At 41.1% G+C, this 16,089-nt stretch overlaps 1 protein-coding gene across 1 annotated transcript; it reads right to left on the bottom strand.

The window, feature by feature from the left end:
* Positions 1-3,176: 3,176 nt before the first annotated feature.
* LOC143371683 (glutathione S-transferase-like) lies at positions 3,177-14,783 on the bottom strand. The gene is made up of 5 exons (XM_076817153.1): positions 14,644-14,783; positions 7,965-8,100; positions 4,736-4,903; positions 4,401-4,540; positions 3,177-3,576 (listed from the first exon to the last, which is right to left on the bottom strand). The coding sequence occupies exons 2-5, from the start codon at positions 8,095-8,097 to the stop codon at positions 3,409-3,411; spliced, it is 609 nt and encodes a 202-aa protein (XP_076673268.1). The 5' UTR covers positions 8,098-8,100; positions 14,644-14,783; the 3' UTR covers positions 3,177-3,408.
* Positions 14,784-16,089: the final 1,306 nt, after the last annotated feature.

Raw genomic sequence — 16,089 nt, 5'->3', positions numbered from 1 at the left:
AAATAAAAGAGGGTACAGAAATTTGTAAAGTCGACACTAGAGCAACCACTATGAATATTTTCTTCTTAGGTAATGTAGAAAATAATAGAAGCGTAGAAAGTTAAACTATTATTATAAAACTAATTAGAAATTCAGTTTACCAACTTAGACAACCGAAAATTGTACATCGAACTTTGGGTGCTTGGGGTCATGAGCGACCCCAGGATACCAGTTAAGGGTTAAGCCGAGTTTCACACGGCGATAGGTTATATTGATTAGTATGGAACCGTTCACACGACAACACTCGAAAAAAAACATGAAAATCGGTATCCAGCAAACGCGTATCGCATACATGATCTTTGTCGTCGAGTCAACGGAGGTTGAAGTCCTACGGACCTTACCGGCACCGGAATTACACGGAGGCCCTAACCGTTTTACAGAAGTAGGACTAGTAAATTGAATGCTGACCCTGATAGCCAGATCTGGGCAGCAGAATCTGACGTCAGAACTGCAGCAGTCTGTGTTCGCATTTGGCTGCGTTCTGATGTGCAGAGCCTGAGGTGCAGTGCCTGATGTTAGATGGACAGCAGATTTTGCCGTCTGCTAGGCACAGCAACAGCGCCATCTGAAGTCCAGAATTACCAAGCAATTCCCTACAGATGGCGCTGTTGCTGTGCCTAGCAGATGGCGAAATCTGCTGTCGATCTGCTGTCGATCTGCTGTCCATCTGACATCAGGCACTGCACCTCAGGCTCTGCACATCAGAACGCAGCCAAATGCGGACACAGACTGCTGCAGTTCTGACGTCAGATTCTGCTGCCCAGATCTGGCTATCAGGGGATGTAATGGAAAACAGTGAACTGAAGTATATTGGACAAACAAGAATAACGATGACCAGGTATAACAATGATAACAGTGAGTGCGCTACAAGATTACTGTGAGTTTGTACCGTGTGCACTATACCGTCCTCTCTCCGGAGGAGAGCGTGAATTGACCGGACCGGAATATGTGTAATGTATGCTGAATCCATTTAGCTTTGAGTTTGTAAAGTGTCTGACTCCCCGACGGAGTATTTTCTTGCAAGAAGCTAGGGAATCCTCCCTCCTAGGCTGATTCCCTGGTGAGCCATACGATTCTTGAACTTTCCATTAGTCGCTGCATCGCCAAAGGAACTTCCCACCTAGCTCCACAGAGAGAGAAAATTCCGGAAATCATACGCGCGATAATAATGAGTTTCGGCTAAACAAGCGGTCTCCGAAACGTCGCCCAACGCGTCCAAAAGGTGAAACGGGACCGCCGGAGTCGATTGCACAGAGGATTATTGAGGCTCCAGACAGGGTCCTCGGAGAACATTTTGTTACGGCGATTTTCTTAGATATTTCCGTGGAGGGGGAACACCTACAGGGAGTGGTGATAATGTGTGCGTGTAGCGACGCCAGCGCTAAGGCAAGCCAAGTGACGCCAGCGTGAAGCCAACCACGGCCAACCAGCGTCGACAATCTATTTCCCGGACTGTGGCCTTCGGTAGATTACTTCGCTGACGGCGACTCTCCTACACCTTGTAGAGATTATAACGCGTAACACAGTGGTGGCATATCCTATATAAAAATGGCAAGTATGCCCAGTCGAGCTGATGTGCTTCGACGCAGCGTTAAAATCAATTCATTTTCATGTGGCCAATTTTAAAGACTCCGGATTTTTTTAAAATTAGTCCGTAAAGAGAACAAATAGGAGTACATCCCCATATGCTGCAAATTTTTCAATATTCCCCTGTTATCATAAAATTGTATTTGTTAAGACAATTGCAAAATAAATGGTAGAATTTTTTTTAACTGAAATAATTTGTATTTGGTACTCTTGTCCCCACCGTAAGGACCCCAAAGCTCATTTTTATCAGTTTGTTACTTCCAAAGTTATAATATTTTGAAGAAAGATTAACATTATATTTCAAAGAGTTATAAAATTGTCGGCTCTACTGTGAGTACGTATTAGGGATCACTGCTCCGCGCTCCGGTTTTTCTGCTTTAAACTGCGCGGCCCGGAAATTCGACCGCTAATATTCAACTGTTAATATCTCAAGAACGAATCTTCGGATCTCAACATGCTAACGACTATTCGATATCTCCTTGCATCAGGATTGCATGTTCCGGATTGTCCCTCAAGTCTGAGACACCCTGTATATCCATTTTGTACGATAGGTATCACGGAAATGTGAATAGGTCATCAGAATGCGCAGCCAGTGTAACCACCCACTTCGCAATAACAATTCGCTAACTAGCAACTACTTAATCGTCCGAATATTCATCCAATATAAGTGTAGCCTTAAGGTCTCTGCCCACATATGAGTTTTATGTCAGTAGAAAAAGAGGAGATAGAGTATCTCATCTTCTTGCCACTGGCATGTTAACACGGAACTGGTAGGTTTGAGGTCTGAACACACTTATTTGTTACGTGTCAATTTCGTATCCACTGATATCACTGACGACTATTCAGAGGTATCCACACTATAGACCACGTCTGTTCTGGGTCGTTACAATGATTAAAAATAATACAAATTATATCATGTTGGGTGTCATTTTCATCAGAAAAACACTAAAACTCTGTTAGTGATACTTCTATGAACATCTAATACGAAATATAGAAATTGGCATTTTCATTACTGAACAGAGCCTATTGCTGTCTTTGTCTTTACAACTATAGGGTTTGGGACTGTCGAAGCGCGTGGATCCAGAGCTTCGACCCGAAGGCCCATCAGGATCATAAAAAAGGTCCCATTCTAGCAATTTCAAGGCAACTTCAGTGAAAAAGCCAGAATATTGTGGCCAACAAATTTTAACTTCAGAGTGCGTATACGGATTTGACACCGATGGAAAAAGACGTCACTGACGAAGACAATTGAGAACTGTTCACTTCCAAAGCAGGAAAACGATATTTTTTACCACTGACACTTGCGGCATGGAACTGATATGTGTGTCCAGACCTTTACTTACTGATTTATTTGCGAATAGAAAATTAATCGTTATTCTTGAATAACTTCGTTTTATTCGGAAATTTATGCTAAAAATTGATTCGAATAACGACCAACTTTGGCGTTGTCCATATCTTACCAAAAAAAGTAATAGATTTTAACGCATATTTTTTCCATTTTAAATCGAACAATATTGAAGGAATGTATTTTGGTGAAAGAAACACGTGTATTGCATTAATCGTGCATATATTTATTTTCCTACTGGAATCGCATATGATGCGTACAAATCAAATCTGTTCATCTGTCCATTCGCATGTTAGGTTGTATTAGCAAAGTATAATGTGTAGCATGTGCCAGTGACTTGTGAGAAATAAAATGTTGATCATCGTGTTGCCAGTGTAACACAATTTGGTTTTGGCATGTAATGGTAACACACATGAAAATAATTTTCCGCTGTGTTTTTAGAACACGGTCTTGGGTCGTTTGGCTAGGTAAGCTTTAATGTTGGGTAACGACCTGACTTTCTGTACCAATTTCTGCAACTCCAGATGATCCTTATTCAAATCAGCCTCCAGGATGGCTGACAGGGTGTCCGTGTATGCAGTGTACAACAAATCGGGCCATGACAACTGCAACAGTATTAACGAGTGTTTATAGATACTACTTTGTTAGTGCAGACATTGCCAAGAGTCACGAGATCGCTCCGGAAAAGGTAGCGGCCGTGCTCTGCAATATATATATATATATAATTTTATTATTATTCCTATAATTCCTCTGTACCATCTTATTCAACCCCCTTTTACCTTCATACTCCCTGCTAAGTATAGTCAAGGTGGGCCTTAGCCCTTTGATAAGAGCAAGAAACCAGTAAATCATTCCAACCGCTCGGGGTGATTTACGGAAAGGTCCCTTAAGGACGTAACAATACAATAAACTGTTGAAGAAAAAAAGATATTCACTACTAAATCGACTTTTACTTTCAATGGATTTCCTAACGTTACAGTCACACTGGGTGAACGTAACCCACAGACTACCTTCGCAACGATTCTACTCGGCTGCTTCAGCCATACTAGCGATCCTGTGGGGGGGATTTGTTGAAGAGATATCAAACTTTTTTCCCCAAAGCCCTAACTCCCAGTGTGATCTTTGAGGGTTAAAAACTATTGAACTATTAAAAACTGGTTTAAAATGATCTTGAACTAAGAAACTCTAGAGAACGATGGAGGTAATGTTTCATGTCGTTCCAAAATTTAACTGATAAAATCAAACCAATAGTCTTAGTTTCCTTCATAATGTATATATAGAGTTTCTAAATAATATTAAACGCTTTTCGCATTTTAACATTTAAACTAACCTTGAACTTGAATTTCATTATCATTGAGCTATCACTGACTCCCCATGTTACACATTCAAAACGACAGGTTTACTTTATACGAATCTCAATAATAGTTACCTTTCCGTTAACGAAGTATCCGCCATTGTTCTTCACCTGTTCTTCGAACTTATCAAGGTATACTGGGAGCTTTTTCAAGGCTATCTCCTTGAGCTTCGCCTTGAACGCGGGATCTTGTTCCCAGTGGTACTGCGACATTGCTGTAAATATCATTAGTATCGTGATTAAAGAAACGTGCAAAAAACACGTTCGATTCGAAGTAACTTCTAGTCCTATTTATTAACTCTTGCTGGTCTGTTAACATCGAAGTTGTGCGCGAAAAATGAAAAGGTTGAAATGAGGTCAGAAGACGATGAGGCAAAACAAAATGGATGTAAGATATGAGATTCACTCACCGATTCTTAAATCGTCAATAGTATCGATGGTGGCATCGATTTGATAAGCTTCGACATCGCTAGAGCCGTACAAATTGTTTCGTTTGGAGATAAGACGGCAGATTGCCTTAGATTGATAATAAGGCTTGCCGTCAATTTCTAAAACGGGCAATTGACCCATTGGCATTTCTGCAAGAATCGTGATAATTAATTGCATTTTACTGTAATATTGAAAAAAGAAGGAAGTCAAAGTACTTTTACGCTATAATATCATGCTAGTTTCAAGAAAATTGGACGCTTTTTAACTCCCAAAGCAAAAAGGAGGGTTGTTACGAGTTTCACGTCTATGTTTGTGCGCGTGTACGTGCGCGCGAGTCAATGTTTGCCTATGGCTCCGTAGCTCATGAATGAGTGATCTGATTTTGATGCGCTTTTTTTTGTTTTAAAGTGTATATTTCCAGGAAGGCTAATAACCGTGTTTGGTCAACATCGGGACAATAGTTTCCAAGGTCTTCAACTATATTCACAATTTCTGAAGAGATTTCAGCCACGGTTGTCGTTGTACCTCGAGTTTGGACTACAACTTTTAGGTTTATATCTATTGCTTCTTTATGGTTCGTTTAAAAAATGTGAAATAAAATAAGTGAAATTAAAAATTTAAAAAAAAAACTCAACACAAAAAGAACAGTTTATTAAGTGAAAAAGTAAGTAACGAAAACTTTAAAAAGTAGGAGAGGACAGGTGGAGGGAGAGATCGGGGGGGAGGGGTTTAGGAGAGTGATAAGAAAGTTGAAGGACGGGAAGGCGGTAGGTATGAATAAGATACCAAATGAGTTGTGGAAATACGGGGGGGGGGGGATGGAGAACTGCGTGGATATGTGTAGAAAGATGTGGAGAGCGGACGGGTGGCCGGAGGTGTGGAAGGAAGGTATAATGGTGCCGATAGTGAAGAAGATGCAGGGGGTAAAAGTGGAAGAATATAGGGGAGTAACTCTGATGTCAACGATGTACTAGATATATGCGGGAATATTGAGGCTAAAGGAGGAGGTAGAGGAGAAGGGGGTACTGTCACCTAATCAGACGGGGTTTAGGAAGGGGTTTGGGGTGATGGATAATGTATACTCGTTAAACTACGTAATAAACCGGCAGCTGGCAAGGAAAGAGGGTAAAATGGTGGCGGTATTTGTGGACCTGAAGGCCGCGTTTGATTCGGTATATAGAGGGGTGTAGGCGGAGGCGCTGAAGGGTAGAGGGATAAGAGAGGACTAAGGGAAAGGATAGGAAAGGTGTATAGGGAAACGAGGAATAAAGTAAAGGTGGGGAACGAGCCGGGAGAGGCCTTTTGGACGGCAAAGGGGTAAGGCAAGGGTTCCCGCTGAGCCCGATGCTGTTTAATATTGTAATGGTAGATATGGGGGCATTTAGGAGAAGAGGATGAGGAGGAGTGAAGCTAGGGTGAGGGAAAATTTACACACTAGCCTGCGCGGATGACATAGTGCTGTTGGCAGGGGACGAAGACGAAATGAAGGAAATGCTGCCGGATAACTATCTGAGAGGGAAAAGGTTTGAGCTGAACGCGGAAAAAACGAAAGTGATGAGGTTCAGGAAATGAGGAGGGAGGGTGAGGAAAGCGTGGGTATTGGAGAGGAAAGAATATGGAGGAGGTGAAGGAATTTAGATATTTAGGATATGTGCTGCAGAGAAATGGAGGGCAGCGAGCACATATAAGGGAGAGGACGGTAAAAGTCAGGGTGATGAGGCAGGTGTGGGGCATAGGGAAGAGGAGATTTAGAAACAACTGGATGAGGAGGTTAAGATTATTCGATATGTTGGTATGGCCGGTCATGGGATCTGGGGCGGAGATTTGGGGGTGTAAGGAGAGAGAAAGGACGGAGAGGGTGCAGGAAAGGTTTGTAAGGTGGGCAATGGGGGTGGACTGGAGGACACCAGGTTGCATGATAAAGGAGGAGGTGCAAAGGGATAAGATGAGGCTGAGAGCGGGGAAGATAGTGTGGAGGTTTGAGGAAAAGCTGAGGGAAGGAAAGGGGGGAAAGCTAGTAAGAAGATGCATGCAAAAGATGAGGCAAAGAGAGCGGAGGGGTAGAGAAAGATCAGGATGGGAGAAGGAAAGAATGGGGGTATTGGGATAGGATAGGAGTGAGTGAACAGGTGGGGTGGGAGGAAATAGAGAAAAAGGAGAGGGAAGAGCAAGGAGAGGAGAGATGGGGGAATAAGGTCTGGGAAAGGAGAGGGAATACCGGAATATTTGCGGAAAGGCTGGGGAGAAAGTAGATGGAGGAGGATGATTAGATTTAGGTTAGGGAATGAGATGAGAGTAGGGTTGTATTGGGAAAAGCAAGAAAATAAAAAATGTAGAATCTGTCACAGCGAGGAGGAGACATGGGAACATGCCTGGGAGAGGTGTGGGAAAACAAAAGAGGAGCGTGGGGGATGGCATGAGAATGTAGGAAGGATATTGGGACAGGGTGGGGGAGGGGAGATGTGAATGAGAGAGATCGAGAAAATGAGAAAGGGAGAAATGAGTGAGATTGAGAGGGATAGAGGAGGAGATTGAAAGGAAGAATGGGAGAGAAAGGATGAAAGGTGGAAAGCAGGAGAAGAGATGAATAAGGGTGTGGAAGAGGGAAACGGAGGCCAATTGGCGAATGCGCGAATATAGATTAAGCAACTAGCAAGTAAGGTGCGGATGCGAGTAGCTCTCTCTCTCTTTCTCTCTCTCTCTCTCACTCTCTCTCTCTCCGATGCAAGGAAACGGAGTAGTATAAGATAGTATAAGATATAGGTTTAAGGAAGAATGTAAATAGTGTGAAAAGGGATGTGAATAAATGAAATAGATGTAAGATAGACGTAAGGACTCGAGTAAGGACCGTAGGTGTACGGGGGAAGGAAGGGTAATTTTTAAGGAAAGCATGTAAGGGAAACGGAGACCGTGTAGCTCTAAGGGGAACAATACAGAATACATACATACATACATACAAATTAAAATCTCATGAATTCTACTATAACAGGAATTAGGTATTCAAATACAAATTGCAGTGTAATACAATTTAATTGCAAAATCCATTATATAAGTAGCAATTACATAGCAAACGTTGAATTTGTTTGCAATCTTTTTATAATAGTTCTCCGAATTAAATTACAATTTTCTATACCATGATTTTTTTTTACATATTTCTTTATCTAAAGTTATTATCCACATATATTATGTTACGAAATCGAGTATACTCACGAGGCTTCAATTGTGGCCATTCCTCAAAGGTGACCCTTTTGTCTTCAAACTTGATACCGCTCTGATGCAATAAAAGCCTGATTGGTTCACCAAGCCCAGTAAGGTCGAAGTACGTCAACTTGTACGTTGGCATTATCTATAGTAAACACAATTCAATAAATAGGGGACGACCCTCTTGCCTAGTATTATTTCATTTCTTTCGATTCTAACATTTCCTAATTACAATATTGTGCAGTACGGCGCGAAAAAGAACACTTAGGAAGTTTAATGAATCATTTAATTTGTTGTAGCTTTCCACTCGATGTCGATTAGATAAAAAAAAATTTGAAATTATTGTTCTGCATATGTAACTGCAAATTGTTAGGCGTACGAGATAGAGTCGCACTGTCCGGTTACATAATCCCAGAAGCTTTCAGGCAGTGAGGGCCAGTTGGGCCATTAAGGAGCCCGACCTCTATAATGTTTACTAGAGCCGCGCGGAAAGGAGCTCGAAAGCCAACGATAACATGGGCGTGCAACGGATAGGAAAAACTGTAGTAGTGTGCGGTGCAGGCTCATACCCGTAGAATAAGCTTGAATGACTGGGATTCTTAGGGGCCCCAGTATTCGCAACCACTGGGACTCCCAAGAGGCCCAGTTATTTCAGCGTATGGGTACAAGCCTGAACCACACACTACTACTTACACTCTTACAAGGAGAGGTTCCCAGGTATCCGCCTCCGATTGCTTTGATTTCTGGATATGTTTTAGAGGCGCAAAAAATAAAATATACATTTTTTTACAGCAGCCCGTTTTCATATTGAGGGGGTGAAACCACCCCTAAAAGTTCATAAGGGGTACAAAATTGTGTTGAATAAAACTTGATTTAAAAATTTGCGACCTAACTTGCTGTATGGATGTTGTTCTTGTCGTCAGTCATCGTTAATAAGGGGCAAACTACCTGTAATGGTGTAACAGCGCATTTGAGAGACTTCAAAAGTGTAAAAAGTTCATAAAATTCTTTTAAAAAACCTTAGACATAAATTATTTTGTGATGACACATCAGTGGTTTTATGACTGCTAGCTTCCGCAAGAATGGCTGTTATTCATTCATTTTTTAATGTTTTTCTATAACAAAATTACTGAGAGTTGATACATATATGTACTTTTAAAATAAACGAATAGTTGTAATAAAAAATAAAATAGATATTCCACAAAAAAATCCCGAAAATCGCGTTCTTTTTTGCCAGTTGACTAAGGTCGTGTTCAGAGTTTGGTTTCGCGAGCAGCGTGCGAGGAGAAATCAGCCACCACCACCTGACGATCGTGGATTGGCGGTTGAAGTTGCTGGGCCCCCGAAGGGTATGGTGGGGGTAACGGGAACGCTGCTCGGCTCCGCCTGAGCGAAGGCGTGTGGCTGTTGTTTATTCTTAGCGTAGTAGTTGTGTGCGTTACGAACATATGCGTAGCCCAATACGAGATGAAGCTATCGAGAAAGAATCAATGTTCTGACCAATAATACTCCTGAATTTTTTCGGACCTAACGCACACCTATTCTGATGTATGTATTTCTACGTTAAGAACTCGGTTTGGCCTACACGTCAGGAGCATGGCGCTATCCCCACCACTTCTGACTCGCTCTTGTTCTGCAAAGGCGAGAGCGAGATGGAACGAGAGCAAGAAAGAATCGAGAAAGTGGTGGGAATGCTTTGCTGAGTGTATAGGTACCTCACGGGCACCGAATCCCCACCGCGCGACGAGCAGGCCTAGCCCAAGAGAGAGTGAGAACGTAGTGAAAAAGAGCACCGAGGCAGGCAAGCGGTGTGGTGGGAGAATACCCCTCACGAAACTTACTTAAAACCGAAGCTGCAAATCTGAGCACTGTATTGATTTGTATACAATTGGAATTAGCAAAGTTGATTTCACAATCTTTGCATTTGAACTTTTTTATTTTTTTCAAGAATTAAAGGGAATTAGCTTATTTCATACATGAGTCATGTTTATGGGGGGTGGGAGTGTAAAGTATGCTAGACCGAGAGATGTCAAATTGACTTCCAGAAATTAATTATGTGCTCTTATAGGGTTGTTATTTTTATTATGGTTGAACGTTTACAGCATACTAATGTTCAAAAAATTTGAACCAAAGATGGTACTGCAATCATAGTAGTCAGAGCTTGCAAGTGTTACAAAAGGTTTATATTTTTATTGAGATCTATTAGATTTGATGACAAACAATTACAAGCTGAACGGCAAAAAGAAGACAAACTAGCGGTGAGAAAACGACGTGTCTCTTACAATAGGACCAGAAATCAAGAAACGGCAAGAAAGTTTGGGGCGTGTTTGAATCATGTTTGCACAGAACATTCAACTAACATTCTTTTCTATCTTTATTGTGAATCCGGAAAGGAAAATAGACGATTCAGAATAATTAGTCTACATACCATTTTTATGTTTTCTAAATTTTTATAATATTTCAAATGTTTCATATTTACTGTTTTTGTGTTTTTTTAAATACATTTACTGCATTCTTGGGTAGATTGCTATTATTTTGCCATTGCATTAAATCGAAAGTTACTATCGACAGAGAAACCATTTCTGAAGGTATCTACTTTATACATGTGTATATAGGTAAGGGAGCTAAAATGATTATTATCAATTGGAGAACTGATTGTGAGTTTACCACGCGCCTAATCATGTACGTTTCACTGTCACGCCTGCCCAAGGGTTAAGTAATAATTGTTATTATTGTTTCGAATTTTCGAGCAGTATATTAGAATTTCTAAGTAACTTGAAATTGATTGAGTACCTCTAAAAGATTCAAGTTATTCATTTTAAATCAAGTAGCTCCGCGAAGGCCAGATGGAGTCATTTGGGAGCCCCGGCCCCCTGATGTTTATCAGAGCCGCGCGGAAGGGGAGCTCGAAAGCTAATTATAACGTGGACGCGCAACGGATAGGGAAACCTGTAGCAGTGTGCGGTGCAGCTTCATACCCGTATGAATAGGCTTGAATGACATGAATACGGCTCCTTAAAGCTGGGATTTCCAATGCGCGGCTCGCCGCGGCGAGCCGCGCATTGGAAATCCCGGCTTAAGGAGGTTCGATACCTCACTTGCGGCGCAGGCGGCGAGAGGGGTAAGCCTATGCTTACACCAAAGAGGAGATATAATAAGAGGCGTCACTCCGGGCGGAACCTTTGAAGTCCTTACTTGACCTTGGCATTTAAATTGGTTGTCTATTCGAGCGGGATATTCAAATCGACTAAATGTATCTTATCGCAATTTGCTGATTATTGCCGAAGTTTACCGTGGTTTACCGATCATTGCCGAATGGGCATTTAAATTGGTTGTCTAGTGATTTCCCTAGTTTATGTCTGTCCTTGTCGAGTGACGCCTCTTATTATATCTCCTCTTTGCTTATACATGGGAGCTCTTCAGTGATACGAATCTTAGATAAAAAAAAATTATGTAGACAAAAATGTTATTTACATGTCTATTCCTAATAAAATTATTACTGCATATTTTGTTTTGGAATTCAATTAAACAAAAAGTATGTTTAATGCAGTTAGAAATATAATATTTTCATTAAAAGTAGCGTAAAATATGCGAGCGAAATGCGGCAACGTCGCTTTGCGTCCATCTTTCTTTCTCTTTCCACTTTACACTTGTGGCGTCCGTTTGCGCGTTCGTACTGGTTCGCAACAAATTACTAAATACATGTTTACAGCTTGGTAGTGTTTTTACAAATTTTTACTGTATCCTTTGTACAAGTATACACTGTATAGATGACTACCTGGCGTACAGCGTTGCCACGTTTCAAACAGTTCCTTCAGGCAGTTCCAAAAATACGAGCACATTGCTGTCTATTTATTCAATTATCTAATAAACCGTACGGTAAATGTCCAATTTTTTTTAGAATTTCATAGGAATACTTAAGCTTTTCATTGCAACATTTTTTAGGACTTTCTCACTATTTTTAAGGACTCTGTGTAACATTTTATTGAAATTTTATCGCTTCTCCCATAACAGCTTGTGTATAAGAGCGCAACTTTGATTTCAATTTATTCATAAACCGTGCTGTCAATCGACTTGAAATTTTAACACAATGCGGACTACACTTTGGACATTAGATCAAAACACTTTTCAACGATTTCTCATTATTTTTGCTCCGGTATCGAACCTCCTTAAGAGGGCCAGTTATTTCAGCCTATGGGTAGGAGCCTGCACCGCACGCTCCTAGTTACACTCTTAGGCCGCGTCCAGATTTAAACCGAACGGCAAACCGAACGCCACTTGAGACTCCCTAATGCCGCGTTCCTACGTGTGGAACGTATATTTCTATCGATATTCGCCAGTTTAGACAGAGTCTCGTGGCTCGCGACAGCTAAAGATTGAAGGACAGAGAGTGTTTAGGGTAGTGCAGACCAAAGGTCTGTTGCTGTCTGTTTTTTTTTTATAAATGTAATACATGCAGATATACGCAGCGGCTGCTTGATCTGCGGACATGGTGCTCGTGCGAACCGTGAAACTATTCTGAGAGTCCCGTAGACATTTTGAACCGTAGGAGTTGGTACGCTTGGGAAGGTCTGTGGAACACTGTTCGTTTATCACCAACTTGTCTTGCTTCTTCAAACTACTTGACGCCCCCAATGGCAAGGACGACAACAAGTCATGGTGGTGTGAGGGACAGGGATGCACCACTACAGTTGTTTACCCTATGTGGGTGAGCCATTCCTTTGATGGTTCGGGACTTTACCGACATCGGCTGGGGACAGCCCGAAGATCTCGGCGAGCCTGACTTTCCTTTGGTCGAGGGTCCCGAGGTCCCTTCCTCGGTGTCATACGGCAGGCAAATCTTTGGTCTGCACTACTCTAAACACTCTCTGTCCTTCAATCTTTAGCTGTCGCGAGCCACGAGACTCTGTCTAAACTGGAGAAAATCACTAGAAATATACGTTCCTCACGTAGGAACGCGGCATTAGGGAGTCTAAAGTGGCGTTCGGTTCGCCGTTCGGTTCAGATCTGGACGCGGCCTTACAGTTTTCCCTATCCGTTGCGTGCCCATGTTATCGTTGGCTTTCCAGGTCCCATACCGCGCGGCTCTGGTAAACATCATGGAACCCGGGCTCCCAAATGACTCCAACTGGCCTTCGCTGAAGTAGCTTGTATGCAGCAAGCCTTTCAAACATTCAAGCCACTCAAATCATTCAAAAAGATCGAATTTTATCAAGCTTGTTCCAGTATTCAAGCTATTTGAAGCATTACTCAGATATAATCGAGTACTTACCTCGGTTAAAAAGGAACGAGTTTTACTCGATTTGAATTGCAAGTGTTTGGCAGTTCTATTGCTGTTCTACTATTGCTGTGTTTGTGTTTAGGACTCTAGAGATTACGACCCTCGAAGCGCATCGTCGTGAGCTTCGACCCGAGAACCCTTCACAGTCGTAAACAAAGCCTCATTCAAGCGATTTAAACACGCCGTCAGTGAAAAAGCCAGAATATCGTGGCCAACGAAATTTAGCCTGAGGGTACGGGTTCTACACCGACGTGCATGTGCACTGCTCCATTGTAAAGCACGAAAGCGATATTTTTTAACACTGGCACTGACAATGCGGAACTGATGTGTATGAAGAAACATTCCGAATTTCACTATGCGTATACGGAGCTGACACCTGTGAACTGCTCCGTTCCGAAACAAGCAAACGATATCTTTTACCACTGACGCCCACGGCACGGGAGTGGCACGGAACTGATATGTGTGCAGAGACCTCTAAGGTGTAAACACACTTATCAGTTCCGTGACAGATCAGCCCCGACAAAGAAGAAGAAAAAGAGATCCTCTGCGCCCCTCTTTATTACCACTGGCACGCCGGCACTGTGTCACGGAACTGCTAAGTGTGTTTAGACCTTCAATCAGTCAACCAGCCACGCAACCAGTCACAGTACACCGCACAAGGATACTCTGCGACACGAACCCAATAACGTGTAGAATTTTGTTAACAGATCGTATGAATAACAGCCATGTCATGGGCGTTAATTGGTGACAATAGTACTTACAGTTTCTAGAACTGATCCCAATACTTAGCTGGGTAACAAAAGCGGTTTGTTACACTAACACTGACAATTAGGAAAAATATTTTAATGAACTATAAAAATGGACAAATAAAAGAATTATGGCTTGCTTAAAATTACTGGAATTAAAGGAACATAATATAAGAGCGGTATCTATGTATGTATGTACTTAAAATGACTAACTGAGATATCTAAACGTATGCTGTACCTACTATAGCCCGTAAAATCAATATTCTGTAAGAATTGTATTGTATTAATATACATATACAATGTTTCACCCTGGTTTTATCAAAAACATGATCCCCTAATTCGATAAGGCAGGGTAGTACGTGATCCTATTAGTGATACGAAATAAACTTTTAGCAGTGAGTGAGAGTGAAAGTGTTTGTTAACTGAAGAAAAAGAAAGACAATTAAGTGCTACGTGCCGTGACTCTATCGATAGTTTTAATAGGTAACTAAATTAATAAACGAAATAAAAGTTTGTTTCGAAGAATAACTATTTTAAAATCGTAATTGTATGATGTAGGCAACTGCTGTGTTAAATTTCGAGAGGGCCTCTCTAAATTTTCAGTCTGAACAGGCAAAATTTGTAAAATTCTTAAAATGTTAAAAGTGACTAGTTTACTTACGAAGGCTTCTGTGGAAACGCGTCAGCAGGCAACCAAACTCGAACACCTCTTACGAGTCACTGCTTCTGCGATCACGAGTTAGTCGATTCAAATACAGTTCCATTATCGTAGTGAACGTTACCAATCCCCACCATTTCCACAGGATTCCTTACACGCGATAAACACATACACGTATGTATCCCCTTCATAAGTTGCAACGACGCTCAGATTGCTTGACAGTGCACAAACATAAGTGATGATAGCCATTCCTCTAATCTGGCTTGAACATTAGGTAATCTTATGTAAGCAGAACTGTTTTCTAAATAAATAAATAAAAAAACTTATCTATGCCTCTGAATTGCAGAATTATATACAGGATATAAAAGGAGAATACGGGAGGAAAACCAGGAAAAGAAGAGAGAGAAAAGAGTTTGGACAAAGCAAGTTAAGAGAGAGTTTCAAAAGGAATTAAACGAAATAAACTTTAATACAACGGAGGTAAATGAAATGGTAGAAGAAATGGTAAGAAAAATCAATAATACAGTACGGAAAGAGAAAGTAAAAATTAAAAAATGGAAATTGGGCAGCTTTAAGTGGTGGAATTTAAATTGCACGAAAAAGAAAATGGAAGCCAGGAAAGCCTTGAGGAACTAGAGAAGGGGTAAAGGAGGCAAAGAAGGCTACCAAAAGAAAAGAAGGGAATTACAAGGTCACACCGAAAATGAGGTAATGCAATTAAAGGGACAAAATAAAATATGGGAATATACAAATAAAGAAAGAAAAGAATAGGAATCTCCAATAAAATAGTAAAAACGTCGAGAATCGCGGAAATTCACGAAATCACCGATTTTTGACCTTATTCTGCGATCTTTAAAGGTTTGTAGCTCAGAGCTACGTTAACCGATTTTAATGGAATTTTAGGCATGTATACAACTTACTTGAATCTACATACGGGTTTTTTGAATTTTCATTACAGGCTCAAAAAAAAAAGTTTAAAAAACAACCTTTACTATTTTTGTTGCTATTCCGATAAATTGCATTTTTTTTCAAAACGACGAAACACGCCTAAGTAGCAAACTAATCCTTCTATGTCCTAAAAAAAACTCATGTTGTTTGGACTAATTCTAAAAAGGTTATGCGATTTTAAATGTTGTAAACTTTCTTTCGTCCGCCACTGTATATACATAATTTTAAACAGTTATCATGCAAAAGAGTTTCGATTATTATTCTTATTAGTCAAAACTTTACATATAATAAACGGCCTGCGGCCGCCCTTAAGTTTTGCCGCTCAGGTGCGGGGGCACCTTGTGCACCCCCGCCAGGAACGGCCCTGCAAAATGTAATATAATAAGCGAGTAAAATACAAAATAACAACTTACAACTCACTGCGCATGCGCCAGCCCGCCAATTTTCTGGTATAAAAGGAGGCGTGCGAAGCAGAGCGACCCATTCAATTCGATTACATTT

This window comes from Andrena cerasifolii, chromosome 7 (assembly GCF_050908995.1).
Source record: "Andrena cerasifolii isolate SP2316 chromosome 7, iyAndCera1_principal, whole genome shotgun sequence".
Classification (NCBI taxonomy): domain Eukaryota; kingdom Metazoa; phylum Arthropoda; class Insecta; order Hymenoptera; family Andrenidae; genus Andrena; species Andrena cerasifolii.
The sequence above is the reverse complement of the archived record's forward strand: the minus strand, read 5'-3'. Positions and strand labels throughout refer to the sequence as shown.